General features: G+C 43.8%; 1 protein-coding gene across 3 annotated transcripts in view; it reads right to left on the bottom strand.

Moving 5' to 3' along the window:
- Positions 1-311: 311 nt before the first annotated feature.
- DOCK4 (dedicator of cytokinesis 4) overlaps positions 312-18,826 on the bottom strand; it is a 477,852-nt gene continuing 459,337 nt past the window's right edge. For 2 of the 3 annotated variants that reach the window (XM_070787253.1, XM_070787254.1), the window contains 9 exons: positions 15,334-15,453; positions 14,864-14,985; positions 14,414-14,534; positions 13,327-13,408; positions 13,085-13,194; positions 10,506-10,578; positions 8,665-8,778; positions 5,945-6,006; positions 312-2,934 (listed from right to left, as the gene is read on the bottom strand). In XM_070787253.1, the coding sequence (XP_070643354.1) occupies positions 2,494-2,934; positions 5,945-6,006; positions 8,665-8,778; positions 10,506-10,578; positions 13,085-13,194; positions 13,327-13,408; positions 14,414-14,534; positions 14,864-14,985; positions 15,334-15,453 (1,245 nt within the window). In that variant the 3' untranslated portion in view covers positions 312-2,493. The remainder of the gene's footprint in view (positions 2,935-5,944; positions 6,007-8,664; positions 8,779-10,505; positions 10,579-13,084; positions 13,195-13,326; positions 13,409-14,413; positions 14,535-14,863; positions 14,986-15,333; positions 15,454-18,826) is intronic. The other variant, XM_070787255.1, reaches the window with a different exon arrangement.

Below are 18,826 nucleotides of genomic sequence, written 5' to 3'. Positions count from 1 at the left end.
TGGAACAGAGGCTTTAGCCAGTGGTTTGCTTAGCACTGAGTGACATAAATGTTGTAAATCTAACACAGCATAGATGCAGCTCACAAAATTAAAAGCCAGGCTTTATTAGCAAATTTGGTAGTCCATGGACTTTGCAGTGTTAAATGTATTTCCTGTCATTTCACGAACATCAGGGAGAAAGCAGGCATGCAGATAGTCTGTGCAGCTGGCAAAAGCAGCACTCAACTATTCCTTTTGTACATTTGGCAGTTATTTACACAGCTTCTGTTCAAGTAAGGATATGCTTATGACTGGAATAAAGACAGAAATACCAAGATTAATCAGGTACTTTTATTTAATATTTACCGTTCAGCAGCAACCAACATGAACATCTGGGCTAACAGAATCTCTTGAAATGTTCTGCTATATAGCTGCTTCAGAAATACACGCACATGATCGACTGCTCATTGCCCCAATTTTTTTTTTTTGTAAAAATGGATTCAAGAGCAAATAACACTGATTTACACTGTGCCCAAGCACTAGTCAAGAAATCTATTAAATTACAGAAGAAAAGGAAATCAGAGCTTTGTTATCTTAAGCATGTCACCTTATTTAAATGGAAGGAAGGCTTTACTTCTTTAAAGCAACAGAAATATGTATCTTCCTATATATATAGATATATATATATACTTAAGGATGTGATTACAAACACAAAGTGTTATCATCAAAAGCAAAAGCTAGTTCAAGACATTTTCAACTGAAAAACTTGAAAGATACAAAGCTAAAATTCATGTTCCTTTTCTCTATTAAGAATACTTTCACTAAACATAAATATTTTAACATATATTAATTTTTCTGACATTCAAAACTGTAGTCAATATGGCAGAATTATTGTTAAAAGCACATATGTACAAATATTCTTTTTCCATACATAAAGTATTTGGCATAATTATAACAATCATACTGCATCCACAACAGTTTGCTTTTATTTTTAATTTTTACATGTAATGGTATCTCTTATTAAAATTAACCAGTTATGTACAAAAATACTTGAACATTTATTATAGAAAACCTCTATAACCAGTCTCAACAGCATATACCTGCTGAATGGTTTTGAAGGGAATATAAAAAAGTGGTCACTGCCTTCTGGGTAAGCTATCAACAAAAACAAACACAGTTAAACTAAAATGAGCTTCCCAACAAAAGAGGGAAAATATTCAACAGTATGATTTAAAATACAGTTCATATCTATTGTCAGTTGAGTGTTATAAACAGTCAGTAAAGAAAACAAGATACAAAATACATTACTACATACAAGGTGCTTTTCTCTTTTCACACTCCTATGACTGTGGCATTAGCATCCCTATCTAGATCTAAGATGCTATGTCATAATGTTCAAGCTAGAGCAGTCTACAGCCATCCTCCTTCAACAAAAGGATAACAGGATTAGTTCAGAAGACAAGCCCCACTGGTAACAATGGAGTTGTGAGGAATTTCTTATTTTGTGCAGGACTGAAAGTTAATGCTCTTGCCTTTTCAAAGTCCTTTTGCCATTTAATCATGCTAATATATTTTCTCTACTTTTTTTCTTCATTTACTCTATCGATTTAATACTGTCCTGTATTGATTCCTGAATTCTTGTTAATGGGACACATTAATTTGTGCCTACTTAATACACGAACATTTCTTCTTCAATGACAAATTGGGTAGTGGAAATTATCTAAGGAAGCACAAGATTCAAGTAAACATTTCTCCTGGGGTCTTTTGCTTCATCAACCTGATTGGAACTCTGGAAGTAAATTGCACCTTGAAAAGAAATACAGTAGATATCATGGTGTCAGGGTACTAAACGGTGGTTTACCAACCAACTGGTAGAGTAGCTTCTAAAGAATGTAGACAGCAGTCAAGGTCAAAAGCAACCTTAAAGACGTATGTTTCAAGAACAAAACCGCTTCCAGTCCCAATCCTTGCAACTCCTTTAGTGTGTATCTCACTAGCCTGCTTTAACTTTTAATTATGGTGATGTGCATTCATTTGTCTGTTGATAGAAAGAGTCAGAAATCTCACCTTATTTACAGAAGTCTTCTAAAGTAAGGACCACTGCCTCAGGATGTGCACTGACTTAATAAGCTTTCATGAAGTATCAAGTATTCAGTAAAAAGTATACAACATTATCACGCTTCGTATTGTTCGACAATATTTTACTAGTTGAGATTAAACTATGTAAAAAAAAAAGTGAACATAAAAAGATACAAAAGAAGGCTTTATCACTATTTATCACTTTCAAACGAGAAACGGTGTAATGAAATTCAGCCATACTTGGGACATCTGGCGTTGGGGATCAGTAACTTTTAATATTGTGCAACATTCTATTAAGCGAGTTTAAATTCCATTCATCTAAAGACAAATCTGAGTTAAGTTATTAAAGTGCCTACACTAAAGATGTCTTTTCACCATACCTCTTAATGTCTTGTAAACGGCAAAGAATGCGTGGCAGGGAAATAGAAAAGGGACTTATAACTGGGAGACTTTCCGGGGCAGGGGCCTGGGCCGCGGGCCGGGGTCCGTCCTCCTGGTCCCGTTCTCCAGGTGGCCCGACCGCGCCGCCAGGGGCTTGGGGGGCAAGGCGGGCGGCTCGGCGGTGACGGGGATGGAGAGGCTGTGAGGTAGCGGCACGGGGCGCCGCAGAGTCCGCTCGTACACGCTGTACGGCGGCGGCGTCTTGCTCTCCTTGCGCACCGGCTCCTCCGACCCGCCGCCGTAGCCCGGCCCCGACCCCAGCGGCGCCGCAGACGGTTCATTCACCTGATTTTCGAAGCCTGAGGTCTCTGACGTGCTACACCGGCTGAGGGACGAAATCCCACTGCTGTAGCTGCCCGACAGCACGGGGGAGTTGGAGATGAGTCCTGGGGAGTGGTACTCCACGGGAGAGGGGGTGAAGGACTGCACGGAGCCCTGTGCGGAGGGGAAACGGCAGAGTGTCAGCGAAAGGGTGATGAGCTCTGCTGTGTCCCCCATCAAAACCCAGAGTCTGAAGCCTCTCTCCTACACCCTTGGGGAAGGCATGGCAGGCCCTGCCCTGGAGACTTCTGAGCTCCTGCCAGACTCAAAAGCTTAAGCCGCGGGTTGGCAGCCCTCAGGCTATGTAGCCTGAGAGACCAGACGTTTCATCTGCAGTGTTTTTAAAAGCCTCAGTTGTTAATTTTGTAAAATAGGACAGTTTCCCACCAAATGTGCATTTCTTTAAGCACTGGAAGTTCTAGCAACAGGGGTCACTTTCTCTTTCGGTAGAGAATCTCTTGTTGCTGAGCGGGAGCTGGCCCTTTAGATGGGGCCTGAATCCGCCCGTTACCCACCGTTACCACCACATCACACAGAGGCCTCATTTGTTAACTGTCTCTTCTCACTGGCAGCAAAATCTGCACTTCCCTTTGGGCTTCCCTGGTGGCTCAGAGGGTAAAGAATCTGCCTGCAATGCAGGAGACCTGGGTTCCATCTCCGGGTGGGCAAGATCCCCTGGAGAAGGAAGTGGCAACCCACTCCAGTACTCTTGCCTGGGAAATCCCATGGACAGAGGAGCCTGGCAGGCTACAGTCCATGGAATGACAAAAGAATCAGACGCGGCTGAGTGACACACGCACATTCTCTCTCCCCACTCTTTCTCCCTCTCCCCTAACAGCGTTCTGTGAACAGAGGATTCTACTGGGAGATACTGCATCCTATGTACTCCTTGAGTCCATTCAGAGCCTATTAGCTCATTAAAGTCTGGCAATAACGGAACCTCAATGACTTTGTTCAGCCCAGTGTTTGCTAAACTTATTTTACCACAGACCTTTTTTTTTTTTTCCCCTCCTCATTTATCACATAATGGCCTATAAAACCAAGAAATGTTATCCTAACTTTACCTCGGTCTCTCTTTTTAAACACGAGAATTCTGGTAGACACAAATCCTTTCATTTATCAGGAGCCTCAGATCAAGAATGGCCAATTAAAAGATCCAAATTCACTGGTGTTTTTTGTTAAAAGTTAGACCTCAAGTGCAAAATAGGGCAGGTAAACTGAGTCTTCTCCACGGGTTAATTCCCTCATTTAATTGCTGAAAAACACTCTTAAAAGAGTTTTCTGCATTCTAAGCACAGCAAGAGAAGGGGACGATGGAGGATGAGATGGTTGGATGGCATCACTGACTTGATGGACATGAGTTTGAGCAAGCTTTGGGAGTTGTAGATGGACAAGGAAGCCTGGTGTGCTGTAGTCCATGGGGTTGCAGAGTCAGACCCAACTGAGTGAACGGAACTGAAGCACAGCAAAGCCAGTAACTTGGTAGCACTACGCCCTCTAATGTCACCTGTAGTTACAACACAATGTTTCATCTTTTCAAAGCCTGATTTGTAGACACTGCTACGAGGCTACCTACGGCCAGCAAGAACACAGGCAGGTCTGTGGAAAAAAGAGTATACACCACTTTGCTAACTATTTGGTGGCTACTTGAATGTTTTCAACTCTTTGATTCTATTATTAAAAAAGAATAATTCCTAATTTTATCTGATTACTAATTTGCAAATCAAGTTTAAAAATGCATATGTGAATCCCATAGCAACATGTGGGGTTCTTTGCTAGTAAGGGGAAATGTAACGATGCGGAAACACCATGTTGCTTTCTTTCCATCACATTAAGATAACAGTCTATGGCTCCCAGGGTGAATACAGTCCCTTGCACTTTACGATTAACAGCTGCATGGCAGTATGACAACCAAACCAGCAGATAATTTGCACCCACTAGCAAATTGTGACATCAGAAATGTCAGCAATGCAAATCACGCTTAAAAATTTTTTTTTTTTTTTTTGCAATTTTCTCCACTGCAAGGGGGGCGGGGGAGGGGAGGTTTCCTTCCAGAGTCTCAATTTCTACCAGCAACAATCCTGAGTACCACAGATGCACAGGATCACAATCTGCACCTATGTGTTTGCAGAAGCTGATTTCTCTCTTTCTTTTACATTAGTTAGAAATGTCTCATCAACAAAAAGGAAACACAGCATGCAAATCCTAAGTCATTCAGGTACAAATCATTCTTTCCACAGTCGCAGTCACTTCATCTTTAAGCCTCTGGTGTAGCAGCTCTGAACACCTACCTCTGAATGCACCAACAATCCTTGCAGCCAGTCTGATTCAATTTGGATAGAGACTAAATATTATTCTTTACCTTCATGAGGAATTTTGTATGTTTAAGAGATGTTAACTAGCCTATGTCTTCATATTAAATGTCTGACCTTGGTATGGGGAGGGAGGAGGGAGGAGGGTTCAGGATGGGGAACACATGTATACCTGTGGTGGATTCATTTTGATATTTGGCAAAACTAATACAATTATGTTAAGTTTAAAAATTAAATAAAAATTAAAAAAAAAAAATAAAAATAAATGTCTGACCTTTAAAGCTTTCCAGTTTGTTTCCCAGAGATTTTAAAATTCATTTTACTGTCTTGTTTCTCATGATCAAGTATGTATCTCTAATGTAAATGAAAGCCTTGCTAAAATATCTTAAAAGAGAAAAAGTTTGGTTTGGCCTTTTCAAAATGAGTGAGACTGATGAAAAAGGCACTTGAGAATATTTAATAGATCTTGATTATTTTACAATTTAAGTGTTTATTTTTGATGTGCCTTAAACTAAAAGATAAGGCTGAAAATGTCCTAGAAGATACCTAGGGACCATTTCTTTCTCATTCAGTGTATATTCTCACTCTAGTTTGTACATTCTCATTGCCACCATTTGGAGAAAAAGGCTGCTAATCTGAAATGAAACGGCAGACTCCCCAAAGGGAAAGTCTAATGTTGTTTTCTTGCCCATCTTCCTCTCCCCCTTCTATGTTCTCTGCCTGGTCTTTGTAGATGAAAGCACCTCATTGATGTAACGGGAAAAAGTAGCAAGGAGCCAATTTCTAGCTCCCATCTAAACAAGAGCCTGTACCTTCAGTGGAGATCGCCCAGCAGGCGAGGGGGATACTGACGCCGTGTGTCTTGCTGGTGAAGCTGTGAAGAGAGAGAGAGAGCATTTCAGTTCAGAAAACCAGATAACTGACTACCTGAAAAAGCCCTCTGTGTGTACAAACCCGTACAGATGATCCAGTGCACAAGGATCGAGGCAAGGGGGAGGGGCGTGGGTGGAGAGTCTAAATGGTGCCCACCCAAAATGGATTCCCCACAAAGGATGGCAGCTCCAAGACATGGGTAATCAGGGAAAAGTCACCAGAGCACACATGATGGTTTAACCAGGTGACTGGTCCAGCGTCCTTTCCACTTCCTCAAAGCCCAGATGCTTCTCTGCCCTTGGTCTATTTCAAAAGGTGCTTTTACACATGAGGTGCCAGGGAGCAGGCTTTGGGCTGAGCAAGAATGGAAAGACCCAGGTCACCCAGGCAGCTCAGAATAGGTCCCTGGGAATGTACTGACATCAGTCTCCCCTTTCACCACCCCACCCCCCGCAATATTCCTGAAATTGACAGAAAACCCTTGGCCACATCCATATAAAGGGTAAGAAGTTTTCCATTTTTCTCCCAAATGTCTGTACTTGGGACTTCCTTTATCTCTAGGAGGTGATACCCTATGGACGTCATCATTAAGGTAAGAAGAACCCTCTCTTTGTTTCTCCCACCAGATTTTCAAGCCCTACATCTGGGACAAGGCCAGTGTGATGACTGCTCTGTGTGTGCACTTGTGGACCAAATCAAGCTCTCCAAAGCATAACCACATATACTACAGCCAACCGTGACACTGTCAACCCATGAGCGTAAGCCAGATTTCCCAGGACTGCCTACAGAGTTTTCAGTGGGCTCAGGGGTTGCAGCAGCAACCCTTGTGATGAGCTGCCATCCTCCCAGCTGTCACAGTGGGGTTTGCAGCTCATAAGAAAACTACAGAAAGGCCAAAGGGAAGAGAGACAGTTACAGATCCCGCCAGCAGTGACCACACAGGATGACACGAGGGCAGACCATGACAGCAATCAGTGCAGAAGGGAAGGCAGCACTGCCAGGGTAACCGGGGAGCGCTACGGCCACCTGCGTGCTCTGGGCCTAAGGGACTAGGCCGAGTGGCCGGGCCTGCCCTCGGGGTTGTGCAGATCCATCGTGTGTGCTAGGGCACGCTGTCAGTACGTGCCATGTTCCATCGCCAGTTAGTTCTCCTAGCCCATCAGTTGTGGGGGTCAAGTATAGCATAAGAGCATGGACGTCTAGAGAAGCACAGCTTGACTGGGAAATGGTATCTTTATTGTCTGGGACCCTCTTCCTCTCAACTTAGGCATTCCCTGACTCCATCACTGTGGACTACCCAGCAGCCCCTGTACCCACTGCATGTTTAGAGTGATATTTCTCCAGAAAAGACCCAAAACAGTTCTATCCCTGTCCTTGCCTACAAGGTAGAATTAGCCTAGGAACCTAAATACCATGAATATTATTGTCCCTTAGAAAACACTTTTCAAGCTTCCAACTTTATGGACACAACCAGGTTTAAACTGGAGGTTGCTTCAATGTACAAACATCATGAATAAAACACCAAGCACTGGGTGGTGAGTTTTAAACTTCCATGGTCACACTGACCTAGCAATGCATATTATCAAGTAAGGCTACAGTTTTTTCTTGTTCTGTTTGAAGATCTCACATGTCTTTCCAAATCTACTGGCAACTTCTAGCTTTGTAAAGTATAAAACAAACTGGGTAGCACAGTTTATTTTAAAAAGAGAGTCATTTTTCTTTCTTCGGTTAAAAAAAAAAAGAAGCTAGAAAGATGTTAAAATGCAGCAAACGAAACATGGATGATCCATCCAGAAAAATCCATGAAAAACACAGCGTCATATTCTCTCATGCCTTTAGGCTAGTTGTATTTGTAAAGCTTCAAAACGACTCTAAATATAGGCGAAGTGTTGAAAAAGCTCTCCCCATCAACAGGATACAGTTAGTAAAGTGCAACAGCCTCTCTTAAAAACTGCCCTCATATGCAGGTCATCTAGCAACGGCTTGTTCAAGAGGAAAGGGGGCCCATTACTGTTATAAACTCAGAAAGGAAGTTTCTTGAGAATAATTTTCAGTGGTTCTCAAAATTTAGAAAGGTTTGGTAAAACACAGATTCTAGAGCTTTGGCCCAGATAATTCTGATTCAGCTGGTCTGCTGCTTAAACCACCTCCCTAGGAGATGCAGAGCCTTGAATGAAGCCTTTGAGAAAGACGACCCTGGAATACAGTCTTGTCTAAGCAGTAGGTGCAAGGTACTGGTTGGTTGTTCTCCACAAGCCTATCCAAATCACAGTTAGTCAATCCTATTCAGGGACAACCTGAAGCTGGGGCATCAGTCCTGCAGAAAGTGGCTGGAGTTAGCAGAGGTTGATAAGAATGAGGTGATTCAAGGGAAGGATAGAGAAAATGCTAGTGGTTCAGCAAGGTTAGGGTGCCCCGCCCCAATTCTGAGGATGATACCTAGGAGAAGAATGTTCTACAGTTTAGGAATGGTGCACTCGTCGACTTAGTGTAACAAGAGTTGAGGAAAAAGAGGGGACACCGCAGATGAATTCTGTAGCTACTACTAAGGTTTTTACCTTGGACACACCAAATGCCTACCTTTCTGAGGAATTCAGGTCGGAGTAGTCAATAAAAGTTATTTTTATAAAAATTACTGTTAAATGCTTCAAATACCCACCAGTCTGTGTGGGTCGTGGAGGGACGGGGGGAGAGATAAGCTTCCCACCATCTGCCATGTTCTTGGCTTCCTTCCCACTGTCCAGGCTCCAGCTGCTAGGGGTGGGGTTCACAGCTGGAAGGGAATAACACAGCTAAAATCACATGGTCTACATCACCCTGCAAGCACTCAATCTTAGAAGTCAGAATTATCCAGAATGAAAACATCAGCTGGATTACAAATAATAATAAGGAAACTTCCTAAATGTGAACCCTTTATTTAATTGCCCATCTCACAATTATAGTTGACATTTCATTGGGTGATAGCGTGTCTCTCTTTTTCCCTCAAGCAGTCAGAACTACACATCTTGACAAAAGAGTGTAGAAACTTGAGATTTACAAATGTGTTTAGATGCTGGATAACAGATGGAAGATGTAGTCACTCGACTATTTTAAAACTTGATTTTTAGTGGAATTTTCTGGGCAAATAGCACCCTAAAAGGGGGAAGGCAGTGGATGCTAATATCTCCAATGCCTGGCAGAATTACTGGCAAGGAATAGCCACACCACACCATCCTGTTGGCCCTTGTTCCTCAAGTCAAAGGGCTACAGTGGAGAACGTCCTAAAAAAATAATTTGGAATGCTGACAGTATTATTCCTTTTTTGTAATCTACCTGCTCCACACTTCAGTAAGATGCTGAAATATGGAACAACCCCCTCAGGAACAAGGGCAAGACATACAAGGTTATAAATAGCTGCTCTGAGGGGAGGTTTACAAAATCAAGCCTTTAGAGCGCCAGTCTCTTGCTCACTGAGCAGACACTGCCACCTGGTGGACATAGCCAGAATTTCAATATTTTATGATTATATTACCACTTTAATTGGATGGAACCACCACTCGTAAAAAACATTTCTTCTCGTCCTTTAAAAGGTGCTTTGTGGGTTTTCTTTGGTAGAAGAGGTGAGAAAATGATCACAATTCTAAGTTATCCAGACAAAGATCAATATTTTACTTGTAGCTGTAAAGCAAAATGTGTGTTTTAAAGTAATTTAGGCTACAGTCTTGCTGATTCCTATCTCCCGAGGAAAGTTTTAATGTATTGGTGTACTCAAATGACAGTGCAGTCGAGATCTTAATGGGGACAATTAAAATGCACTTTACAGGGATATGTCATTAGTGACTGTTAATTTGCTGGCTTGGGGACTGCTCTGATTTTTGAGGCTGACTCCGGAAGGTGAACGAGTGCCTTGCTGTTAGCCCTCATCCCCCTAGCTGAGGAAGTCACATTTAATCCACTCTTCTTCCTCGGCTGTGCTGCACAGACCCATGCTAATTGGCTATTAACTGCGATGCATATGTTGGTTTCTCATTTTTCATGTGACCTTGAGGCAGGGCACACTCCATTATGCACTGGATTGCAAATTTTCAATAGCATCTGAGTCACCCACAAGCAACAGGTGAGCTGACTGAGTGAGCTTGGTAAGGCAGACACAAAGTGGGACCGAGGATCCATCTGGGAAGGTGCTTCCTTTCCTTGTGTTGAACAAGTAGCCTAATTGGCCACTTTGTTTCAGGTAGCACAGGGATTGCCTCCCTGACTCACTGAATGACACCAAAAGTCATTAAACAGGAGTCCCTACCTTGCTCAGCTTCTGCTGTTAAATCCTACAAGAAAACAGTTTGTGAAGAATGTATTAGAAATAACTATCTTCCATCTATCCCCTAAAGACAAGATCAGTCCTGATCATTAAAGGTCTGCACATCTGCCTTCCACAGGGACACACGGGCGGCTGGAGGAAATGAAGCCAGAACACACTGTTAAACTTTCCACGACTGCCGAAGATGCTGGCTTCATACCCACCTTTCTCAGGAGCAGAAAGATTGGGGTCACTGCGTGGCAAGGCTCCATCTCCAATGTGATTAAACAGGAGCCTCTGGAAAGGCACAAGAATCTATTTTTATGGTGCAAGATACTGACAGGTGAGATCTAGAAAACGAGATGATTATTTTATAACTGAATGGTGTATGCTAGTGCTCAGTTGTGTCCGACTCTCTGCGACCCTCTGGACCCATCAGGCTCTTCTGTTCATGGAATTTTCCAGGCAAGAATGCTGGCGTGTGTTACCATTCCCTACTCCAGGGAGTCTTCCCAACCCAGGGATCTAACCCACAGCTCTTGTGTCTCCTGCATTGGCAGGTGGGTTCTTTACTTCTAGTGACACCTGGGAAGCCCTTACTGAACCTTTTGTTTTTAAAAAATGTTTCATATGCCAAAATAAGCCATATATAACATTACTGGCTTAACATTGTTGATGATTGGCTTATCATTACTGAATTATTGTTCAATAATGACTCAATTATATTTAAGGGGAAAAAAGGAGAAGACCCTTAGGTTTTAAACAGTGTTTCTAAATGGTGTTTTAAAAGTCTATGCTGCTAAGTCATTTTAGTCGTGTCCGACTCTGTGCGACCCCATAGATGGCAGACCACCAGGCTCCCCCGTCCCTGGGATTCTCCAGGCAAGAACACTGCAGTGGGTTGCCATTTCCTTCTCCAATGCATGAAAGTGAAAAGTGAAAGGGAAGTCACTCAGTCTTGTCCAACTCTTAGCGACCCCATGGTCTGCAGCCTACCAGGCTCCTCCATCCATGGGATTTTCCAGGCAAGAGTACTGGAGTGGGATGCCATTGCCTTCTCCATTAAAAGCCTATACAGGATTTCAAATATTGGGTTGGCCAAAAAGTTCGTTTGGGTTTTTCCATACCATCCTCAAATGAACTTTTTGGCCAACCCAATATAACTGGCAAATAAATTTTTGTAACAAAATATGGAAAAAATAAACAGTAAGTAGCAGTTAAGCTACAGTGCTCTTTATAAATACAAATGCTAGACTGGCAATATAAAATGTAAGTAAGAAAGAAGAAATATTAGCTCAAAAAATCTCTAGTCAATGAACTTTACATTTTAAATCCTAGATTAGGTTAAAACATATGAAATGGTTAGTATGTTGCAATTTTTAACCCACAAAAATGCCAGTTTTACATAGTTCTACCTAATATATTAAACAAAAGGCACCAAGTCCTCAAAAGTAGATACACCAGAGGAATGTGCATTATGGAAATTTTGGCAACACACACTTCTTCAAATTTTACCAAAAGCAGAAAACTTGAAAGGCTAATCAGGAGGTCTTTCAGAGTCCCCCACGCTGGTGACCTGCTCTCCAGGAGCAGAGGAAACAAACTGAAAGTCGTGACAAGGGGAGATTAAACCAGTCAGGTGGTTCAGGAAAATGCACTCGGGTACAGTTTCTGCAACATGTCAGTGCTGTGTGGATGGGGTATCCTGGAACTTTTGGGAAGATCACACAATCAGCAGAGAGAAACCAATCCAGACAAATCCCCCTCATTCTCATCCATTGTCAGATGCAACTGCAGCCTTCTGCCAGGATGGTGTGGAAAAACAGAAAATGAGCTGGAGGATAAATAACGATTATTCTCTGCTCCTGAGTTATCCACAAATAATCGATAAAATGCAGGGCTCCGTAGGAATCTTTACCTTTGAAACCCCGCCTCAAAGTGCTTAAAGGGCCGAGAGGGTCAAAACGTTGGCCCTGTAGTCACTGAGGCTGAGAGAGATCACTGCAGAGCAGGTCTGAGTGGGGTGGAGAGGGCTGCGGGGAGGCCCCAGGGTTTAGCCACTCCCTCCTCAGTGCATTTAAGAATAGCAGAGGCAAAAAGACACCGTCTTCACTCTTGGATACCTCGGTAAGCAATCCGTGGCAGCCATGCTTCTCCTCAAGGATCTTTGGCTAATGTAAGAAGTTCCTTCAAATTTCTGCTACAGACACATGCAAGCAGACCCAGGTGGTGCCAGTGGTAAAGAACCTGCCTGCCAATGCAGGAGGCATAAGAGATATGGGTTCAAACCCTGGGTTGGGAAGATCCCCTGGAGGAGGGCATGGTAACCCACTCCAGTATTCTTGCCTAGAGAATCCCACAGACAGAGGAGCCTGGTGGGCTCCTGTCCATGGAATCACAAAGAATCAGACATGACTGAAGCGACCTAACATGAAGTACAAGGAGTTCCTCCAAATTTCTGCTACAGACACATGCAAACAGACACCCCGCCCCTAACTCATTCACCCATGACCTCTCTTAATGTTCAAGTGGCAGCAACAAAATAGATCAAAGTGGGAAAAATCATTTCCCAATTCTCTCTCAGCTTTACTGCTCAGGCAACCACCAGGTATCCACATCAGATTCGACAGTTCACACAGAAATTCCTAACAACAGGCCTGGGGCCGAGGTGGACTTCACCCAGCTGGACTTGTCAACACGGCCCATCTGGTGGTCTCTGGCAGCTACCATGACTTTCTGCAGCCCTATAAGTAACACGCAGACTTTTCCTTGTTTCCTAGAATTTCCATCCCACAAACACTACCTGAGAAGGTTCCACAGGTGTCGGATAGATGGCACTGCATGGCCGCTCTCTTGGGGACAGGCAAGAGTTTTCTCTGGAATGTTTGTGTTTGTCGGACAACAAAGGAGAAGCTGGGAAGAGATGGAAAGAGAGGCTTGTCAGGGTGGTGGTGAGCTGGGACCATTTGAAGGAGAAAGCCTGAGCCTGCGGGAGGCTGGAAGGTCCTCTGGGCACCCTCAGTCACCCCACACCTTGGCACTGACCTCTGGCACTCGAGGGAGCAGAACTTGTCACATTAGGTGAGGCGGAGTGAGTAGAACTCAAGCTTGAGGTAGATGGACTTGGCTGGAAAACACAAGAGCTGTTATCAGACAGGGCTTAAAGGCTGCAGACTAAACTGACACATTTGAAACAAAATCACTTTTTTTTTTCCCCAAAGTAGCAAAAAAAAAAAAAGCCCATTAAGAATTATGGAAAAGTCTCACTAACTCAGACCAATAAGGATGCCTGTCTGAATTAATTTTAAAAACTGAGATTTTTTGACACCTGCCAAAGGAATGCCTTTGTGTTCAATTCAGCTCCATACAGCCTACGACTAAAGACCAGTCAGCAGCGGCTCCCTGACTACAGCACGAGCAGAAAGGCTCCCAGCCTCCAGCAGGTAAACAGGTGAGTGCCTCTAAACAGCAGAGAACACGCCTGTGCCTTTTCTCCAACGTCATATGTTCAAAGCGTGAATTTGGCAATATGTATTATGCCCCCTTTCCAAAGACAGAGGTGAGGAAAATTTCAGCTGAGTCTTACCTAGTGATTATCAATGTCCTATTAGCTGTATCTAAACACAAATTTTTGTTGCAAGAGTTACACTGACACTTAAATCCCTAAAAACCTCTATTTTTCTTTAGTAAACAGGTATATGTTGGAAATTTCCCATGATAAAAAACTAAGTAGAGAAATCTTAGAATGGGCCCCTAAACCATATCTTCTTAAGGAAAAGAACAAAACACTTAGCAACGCTAAGAGGCAGCTGGTCGGTGGTGACAAGCTCCAGGACACCCGACTGAAGACCTGACTCAGAGGCAGAGCTCCAAGTTCCCCTTGTAGGGCCTGGCCGGGCTTGCCCACCGCTGGCTCAGGTCTTCCTAGAGTGGCCGGGGCAGCTTTGAGAGAATCAGCTTTGCAGACTCCAGGGACCAATAAAGCAATACAGGTGTGTAAAGGTTTGTCCTTAGGTCAAATTCTCGCTCGTAGGTCTGTTCCTAAGCACAGCAGAGTGAATGGAAACACTCATGATTGAGACAGAAAGGGAATAAACAGGACCAGACAAAAAGAAAACAGCTGATCAAGTACCTGCATGTTAAAGACTTCATCAGAGCTTTCTGATTGCCCTGTAATATTGCTTACTTCAGCAGACGCTTGTGAGGACAGTGAGGAGGAAGAGTATCGGTTGACAGCTGGGTAGCTTAATGGGCTGTTTTCAGGGAGAAAAAGAAATGGTCGTTAACTCAGTCTCTACATTGCACTTTATCACATGCTGGCATGGTATAAAAACCAAAGGGAAAAAAAATATATACATCCCATTTTGTCGCCTCCCATTTGCCTCAATGTGATCAAACGTCTGAGTTTATTTCTCATGCTGTTGCTGTTTCACCAGTGGCAGATGTCTGCGGCTGCCTCTAGGGTTACTTATTTCATTAAGAAACCGCGTATTTGACAAATTGTGCCATAAAGAACGAGAGAATCGTTCCGGATCATCTTGTGGGAATGCCAAATTGTCAGATAATTCAGAATATGACTTACCTGCGTCGAGGAATTACCCTGGTACCATCTGGGCTCATGGAAGCAGGTGCTGAGTTTCTACACACACGAGGGCTTCCATTAGGAAAATGGACTGGACTGGCTTGTATACAAGCAGAGAATTCCTAAACAGGTAGTAAAGAAAATATTTCAGAATTGTAATGGTAAGGGCAGAATCACTCAAGAGGTGCTGTGCTATACTAGTGCATTCTGATGGTCATAAAACCTTTATACAGGCGCTTAGGAATGTAAGTCATTAAGCCTTCCCTCATTTACTTTTTTGTTTTCACGAAAGTTAAGTGTGGCAAACCGAAGTTAATGCAATTTTAATATTTGAGGGCTCTCTGGTAAAATTTTGGTGCAGTTTGGCAGACACACCAAAAGATGTCACTATTGCATACTTCATGGTCCCTCTAACAAAAAGCAGATGGTAGAAGTCAGACTGCCCCCTGGTGGACCCTTTGTGTACACACCTGGATCCCCAAGCTGGACTTCATCACAAAGAACTGGTCGACCAGCTTCTTGTGAAGGGGTCTCATATCCTGAGGCACAAACTTCTCGTGCACAGCCAAGCCAAATTCCAAAATCTGTGCCTTGAGAGTAACAGAAGGAAAAAAATCCGCATCAGTGAGTACCACCTTAAGTGCCTGCTGGGGATTGAAGCATGGTGCCCTGCATTTTGCATACATTACTGTTAACCTCCCCATCTGACAAGATAGGAGCAATCCTTAGTTTACTGCGGAGGACACTGAGGATCAGAAAATTCTGCATGCGCAGATGTAGCAAATGGACTTGTGGACACAGTTGGGGCAGGAAAGGATGGGATGAGTTGAGAGGGTAGCATTGACATACATTATAATGCCCTGTGTAAACAGCTAGCTAGTGGGGAGTGCTCTATAACACAGGGAGCTCAGCTCAGTGCTCTGTAATGACCTAGATGGCTGGGAGGGAGAATCAAGAGGGAGGGGACATATGTGCACATATGGCAGATTCACGCTGCTGTAACTAACACAACACTGTAAAGCAATTATACATAATTTTAAAAAAGAAAAAAAAATTTTCATGTACTAAAGGACAAATGGGAATCTGAATTTAAGTCTGATTCCAAAGACTTAACTGTCCTACTACCCCAAGTTTCTTTCCCATGTATTTTCAATCCATAACAACAACCATATTAAACAGTTAAGTGCCCCTTTGGCCCCTTCCTGCACTTCTCAGGAGGGGACAAGGGATGGGGGCTCCCTGTTAGGAGGGTCAGGTGGCTCTCCCCCTGGTGATAAAGAACCCGCCTGCCAATGCAGGAGATGTAAGAAACACAGGTTCAATCCCTGGGTCGGGACGATCCCCCGGAGGAGGGCACGGCAAATCCACTCCAGTATTCTTGCCTGGAGAATCCTATGGACAGAGGAGCCAGTCAGACATGACTGAAGTGACTTAGCACGCACCACGTGGCACTCCCCAAGGGACCTCTTTTCTGGATGGCACTCTCGGCCATGTTCCCCTTCTCTCTCCCATGGGTTCCTCTGTCCCTACCCCTCCCTCCCTCAGATTTTCAGAACCTGTCAGGGAGGAAGGAACAAATGAGAGGGTATTCTGTAACAGTTGCTATGCTGCTTGTTTTTGTTAAAAATATTATTCTTGTTCACTTATTATAATGCAAAAAAGAACAGTTCCTATTTTCAAAAAAGGTTTCCTGCTCTGAGAACCTAAACTGAGATGAATGTAAACATTCACATTTCCTTTGTACAGCTAGGTCAAAAGTGCTTAATTCCTTTGATGGGAGTAGCAGACATCTTTTACATTTAAAAAAATGCCCCATGCTATAGTGGTCAAAAGGACACATTTCAGAGGCTGAGAGGAAAACAAATCACACATCACTACTAGATGGTCTTTTATCTTTACAGCCCATGATGGTTCAAGTTTGAAAGCTTCAGGGCAGACATGAGTGGCCCGGTGGGGGTGAGAGCATCCAGTACCTTCCTAAGGGTCAGAATTGTGGCAACTTTGCCTGTAATATTTGCATAAAGATAAAAACACCTTGAAATAAATGTCAAGTGAAGTATGTCTGAGGCACAAAGGGCAAGCCCGGTCTCTGTGGGGAGGGAGGAGGGATGGATTTGAGTCTAAGGGCAGGGCCCTTGGTTCTCTGCCTCTTGGACACTGGCTGCGAAGGGCCCGGCCTTTTGTCCAGGTAACGCTGCAGGTTGGATTCTCCTGGAGGTAGGCTTCGGCATGGATGTTGGGATGTTTGTTGGGGAGTATCCCTGGGATCACTGCCTGTAGGAGGGAGGGGCAGAGCGGGACTTGACCAAAAAGGAAACTGAACCTGCATGGCATCCTGAAAGCCTCTGCATCTTGAATGATCTGTCACAGTTGCACTGTGTGTGCAACTGGCCAGGCTGGGCCTCTCCTTCCCGGTTACTGGATGCAGGTCATCCAGGAAGGTAGGGATATTAGGCTAGGTGACACTCTGCAGCAGAGGCAATGCTGGAGGATCTGAGAGGCCAAGGTGTCTTCCAGCAGGTGGGGCTACAGGTCCTTTCTGGAAGGAGCCCTGGGGCTGTGTACCTCCGAGTCTACTAGACAGATCTCTGAACCACTTCCCAGAGGACCATCCCTCTCCAGCCCTCCCAGCTTCCTACAGTCCTGCAAAGACATGTAACTCGCCCAAGGTCACAAGGCTATAACGTGCACGGCTTGATAGGATCTAATGCTTCCTAGGCCACAGCTCTTTCCACAGGGTCCCATGATGCAGACAAAACAAAGATTCCTCGATCTTTTTCTTGAGAGACTTCTTCAGTCAGTTCAGTCACTCAGTTGTGTCTGACTCTTTGTGACCCCATGAACTGCAGGACGCCAGGCCTCCCTGTCCATCACCAACTCCTGGAGCCTACTCAAACTCATGTCCATTGAGTTGGTGATGCCATCCAATCATCTCATCCTTTGTCGTCCCCTTCTCCTCCTGCCTTTAATCTTTCCCAGCATCAGGGTCTTTTCAAATGAGTCAGCTCTTCGCACTAGGTGGACAAAGTTTTAGAGTTTCAGCTTCAACATCAGTCCTTCCAATGAACACTCAGGACTGATCTCCTTTAGGATGGACGGGTTGGATCTCCTTGCAGTCCAAGGGACTCTCAAGAGTCTTCTCCAACACCGCAGTTCAAAAGCATCAATTCTTCGGTGCTCAGCTTTCTTTATAATCCAACTCTCACATCCATACACGACTACTGGAAAACCATAGCTTTGACTAGATGGACCTATGTCAGCAAAGTAATGTCTCTGCTTTTTAATATGCTGTCTAGGTTGGTCATAGCTTTTCTTCCAAGGAGTAAACGTCTTTTCATTTCATGGCTGGAGTCACCATCTGCAGTGATTTTGGAGCCCAAGAAAATAAAGTCTGCCACTATTTCCATTGTTTCCCCATCTATTTGCCATGAAGTGATGGGACCAGATGCCATGATCTTAGTTTTCTGAATGTTGAGCTTTAAGCTGACTTTTTCACTCTCCTCTTTCACTTTCATCAAGAGGCTCTTTAATTCTTCTTCACTTTCTGCCATAAGTGTGGTGTCATCTGCATATCTGAGGTTATTGATATTTCTCCCAGCAATCTTGATTCCAGCTTGTGCTTCATCCAGCCTAGCGTTTCTCATGATGTACTCTGCATATAAGTTAAATAAGCAGGGTGACAATATACAACCTTGACTTACCACTTTTCCTATTTGGAACCAGTCTGTTCCATGTCCAGTTCTAACTGCTGCTTCTTCACCTGCATACAGATTTCTCAAGAGGCAGATCAGGTGGTGTGATATTCTGATCTGTTTAAAAATTTTTCCACAGTTTGTTGTGATCCACATAGTCAAAGGCTTTGGCATGGTCAATAAAGCAGAAGTAGATGTTTTTCTGGATCAGATCACTCAGTCGTGTCCGACTCTTTGCGACCCCATGAATTGCAGCACGCCAGGCCTCCCT

The sequence above is a fragment of the Bos indicus genome, chromosome 4 (assembly GCF_029378745.1).
Source record: "Bos indicus isolate NIAB-ARS_2022 breed Sahiwal x Tharparkar chromosome 4, NIAB-ARS_B.indTharparkar_mat_pri_1.0, whole genome shotgun sequence".
Lineage (NCBI taxonomy): Eukaryota > Metazoa > Chordata > Mammalia > Artiodactyla > Bovidae > Bos > Bos indicus.
Note: the sequence above shows the minus strand (reverse complement) of the source record. Positions and strands in the feature narration are given on the sequence as shown.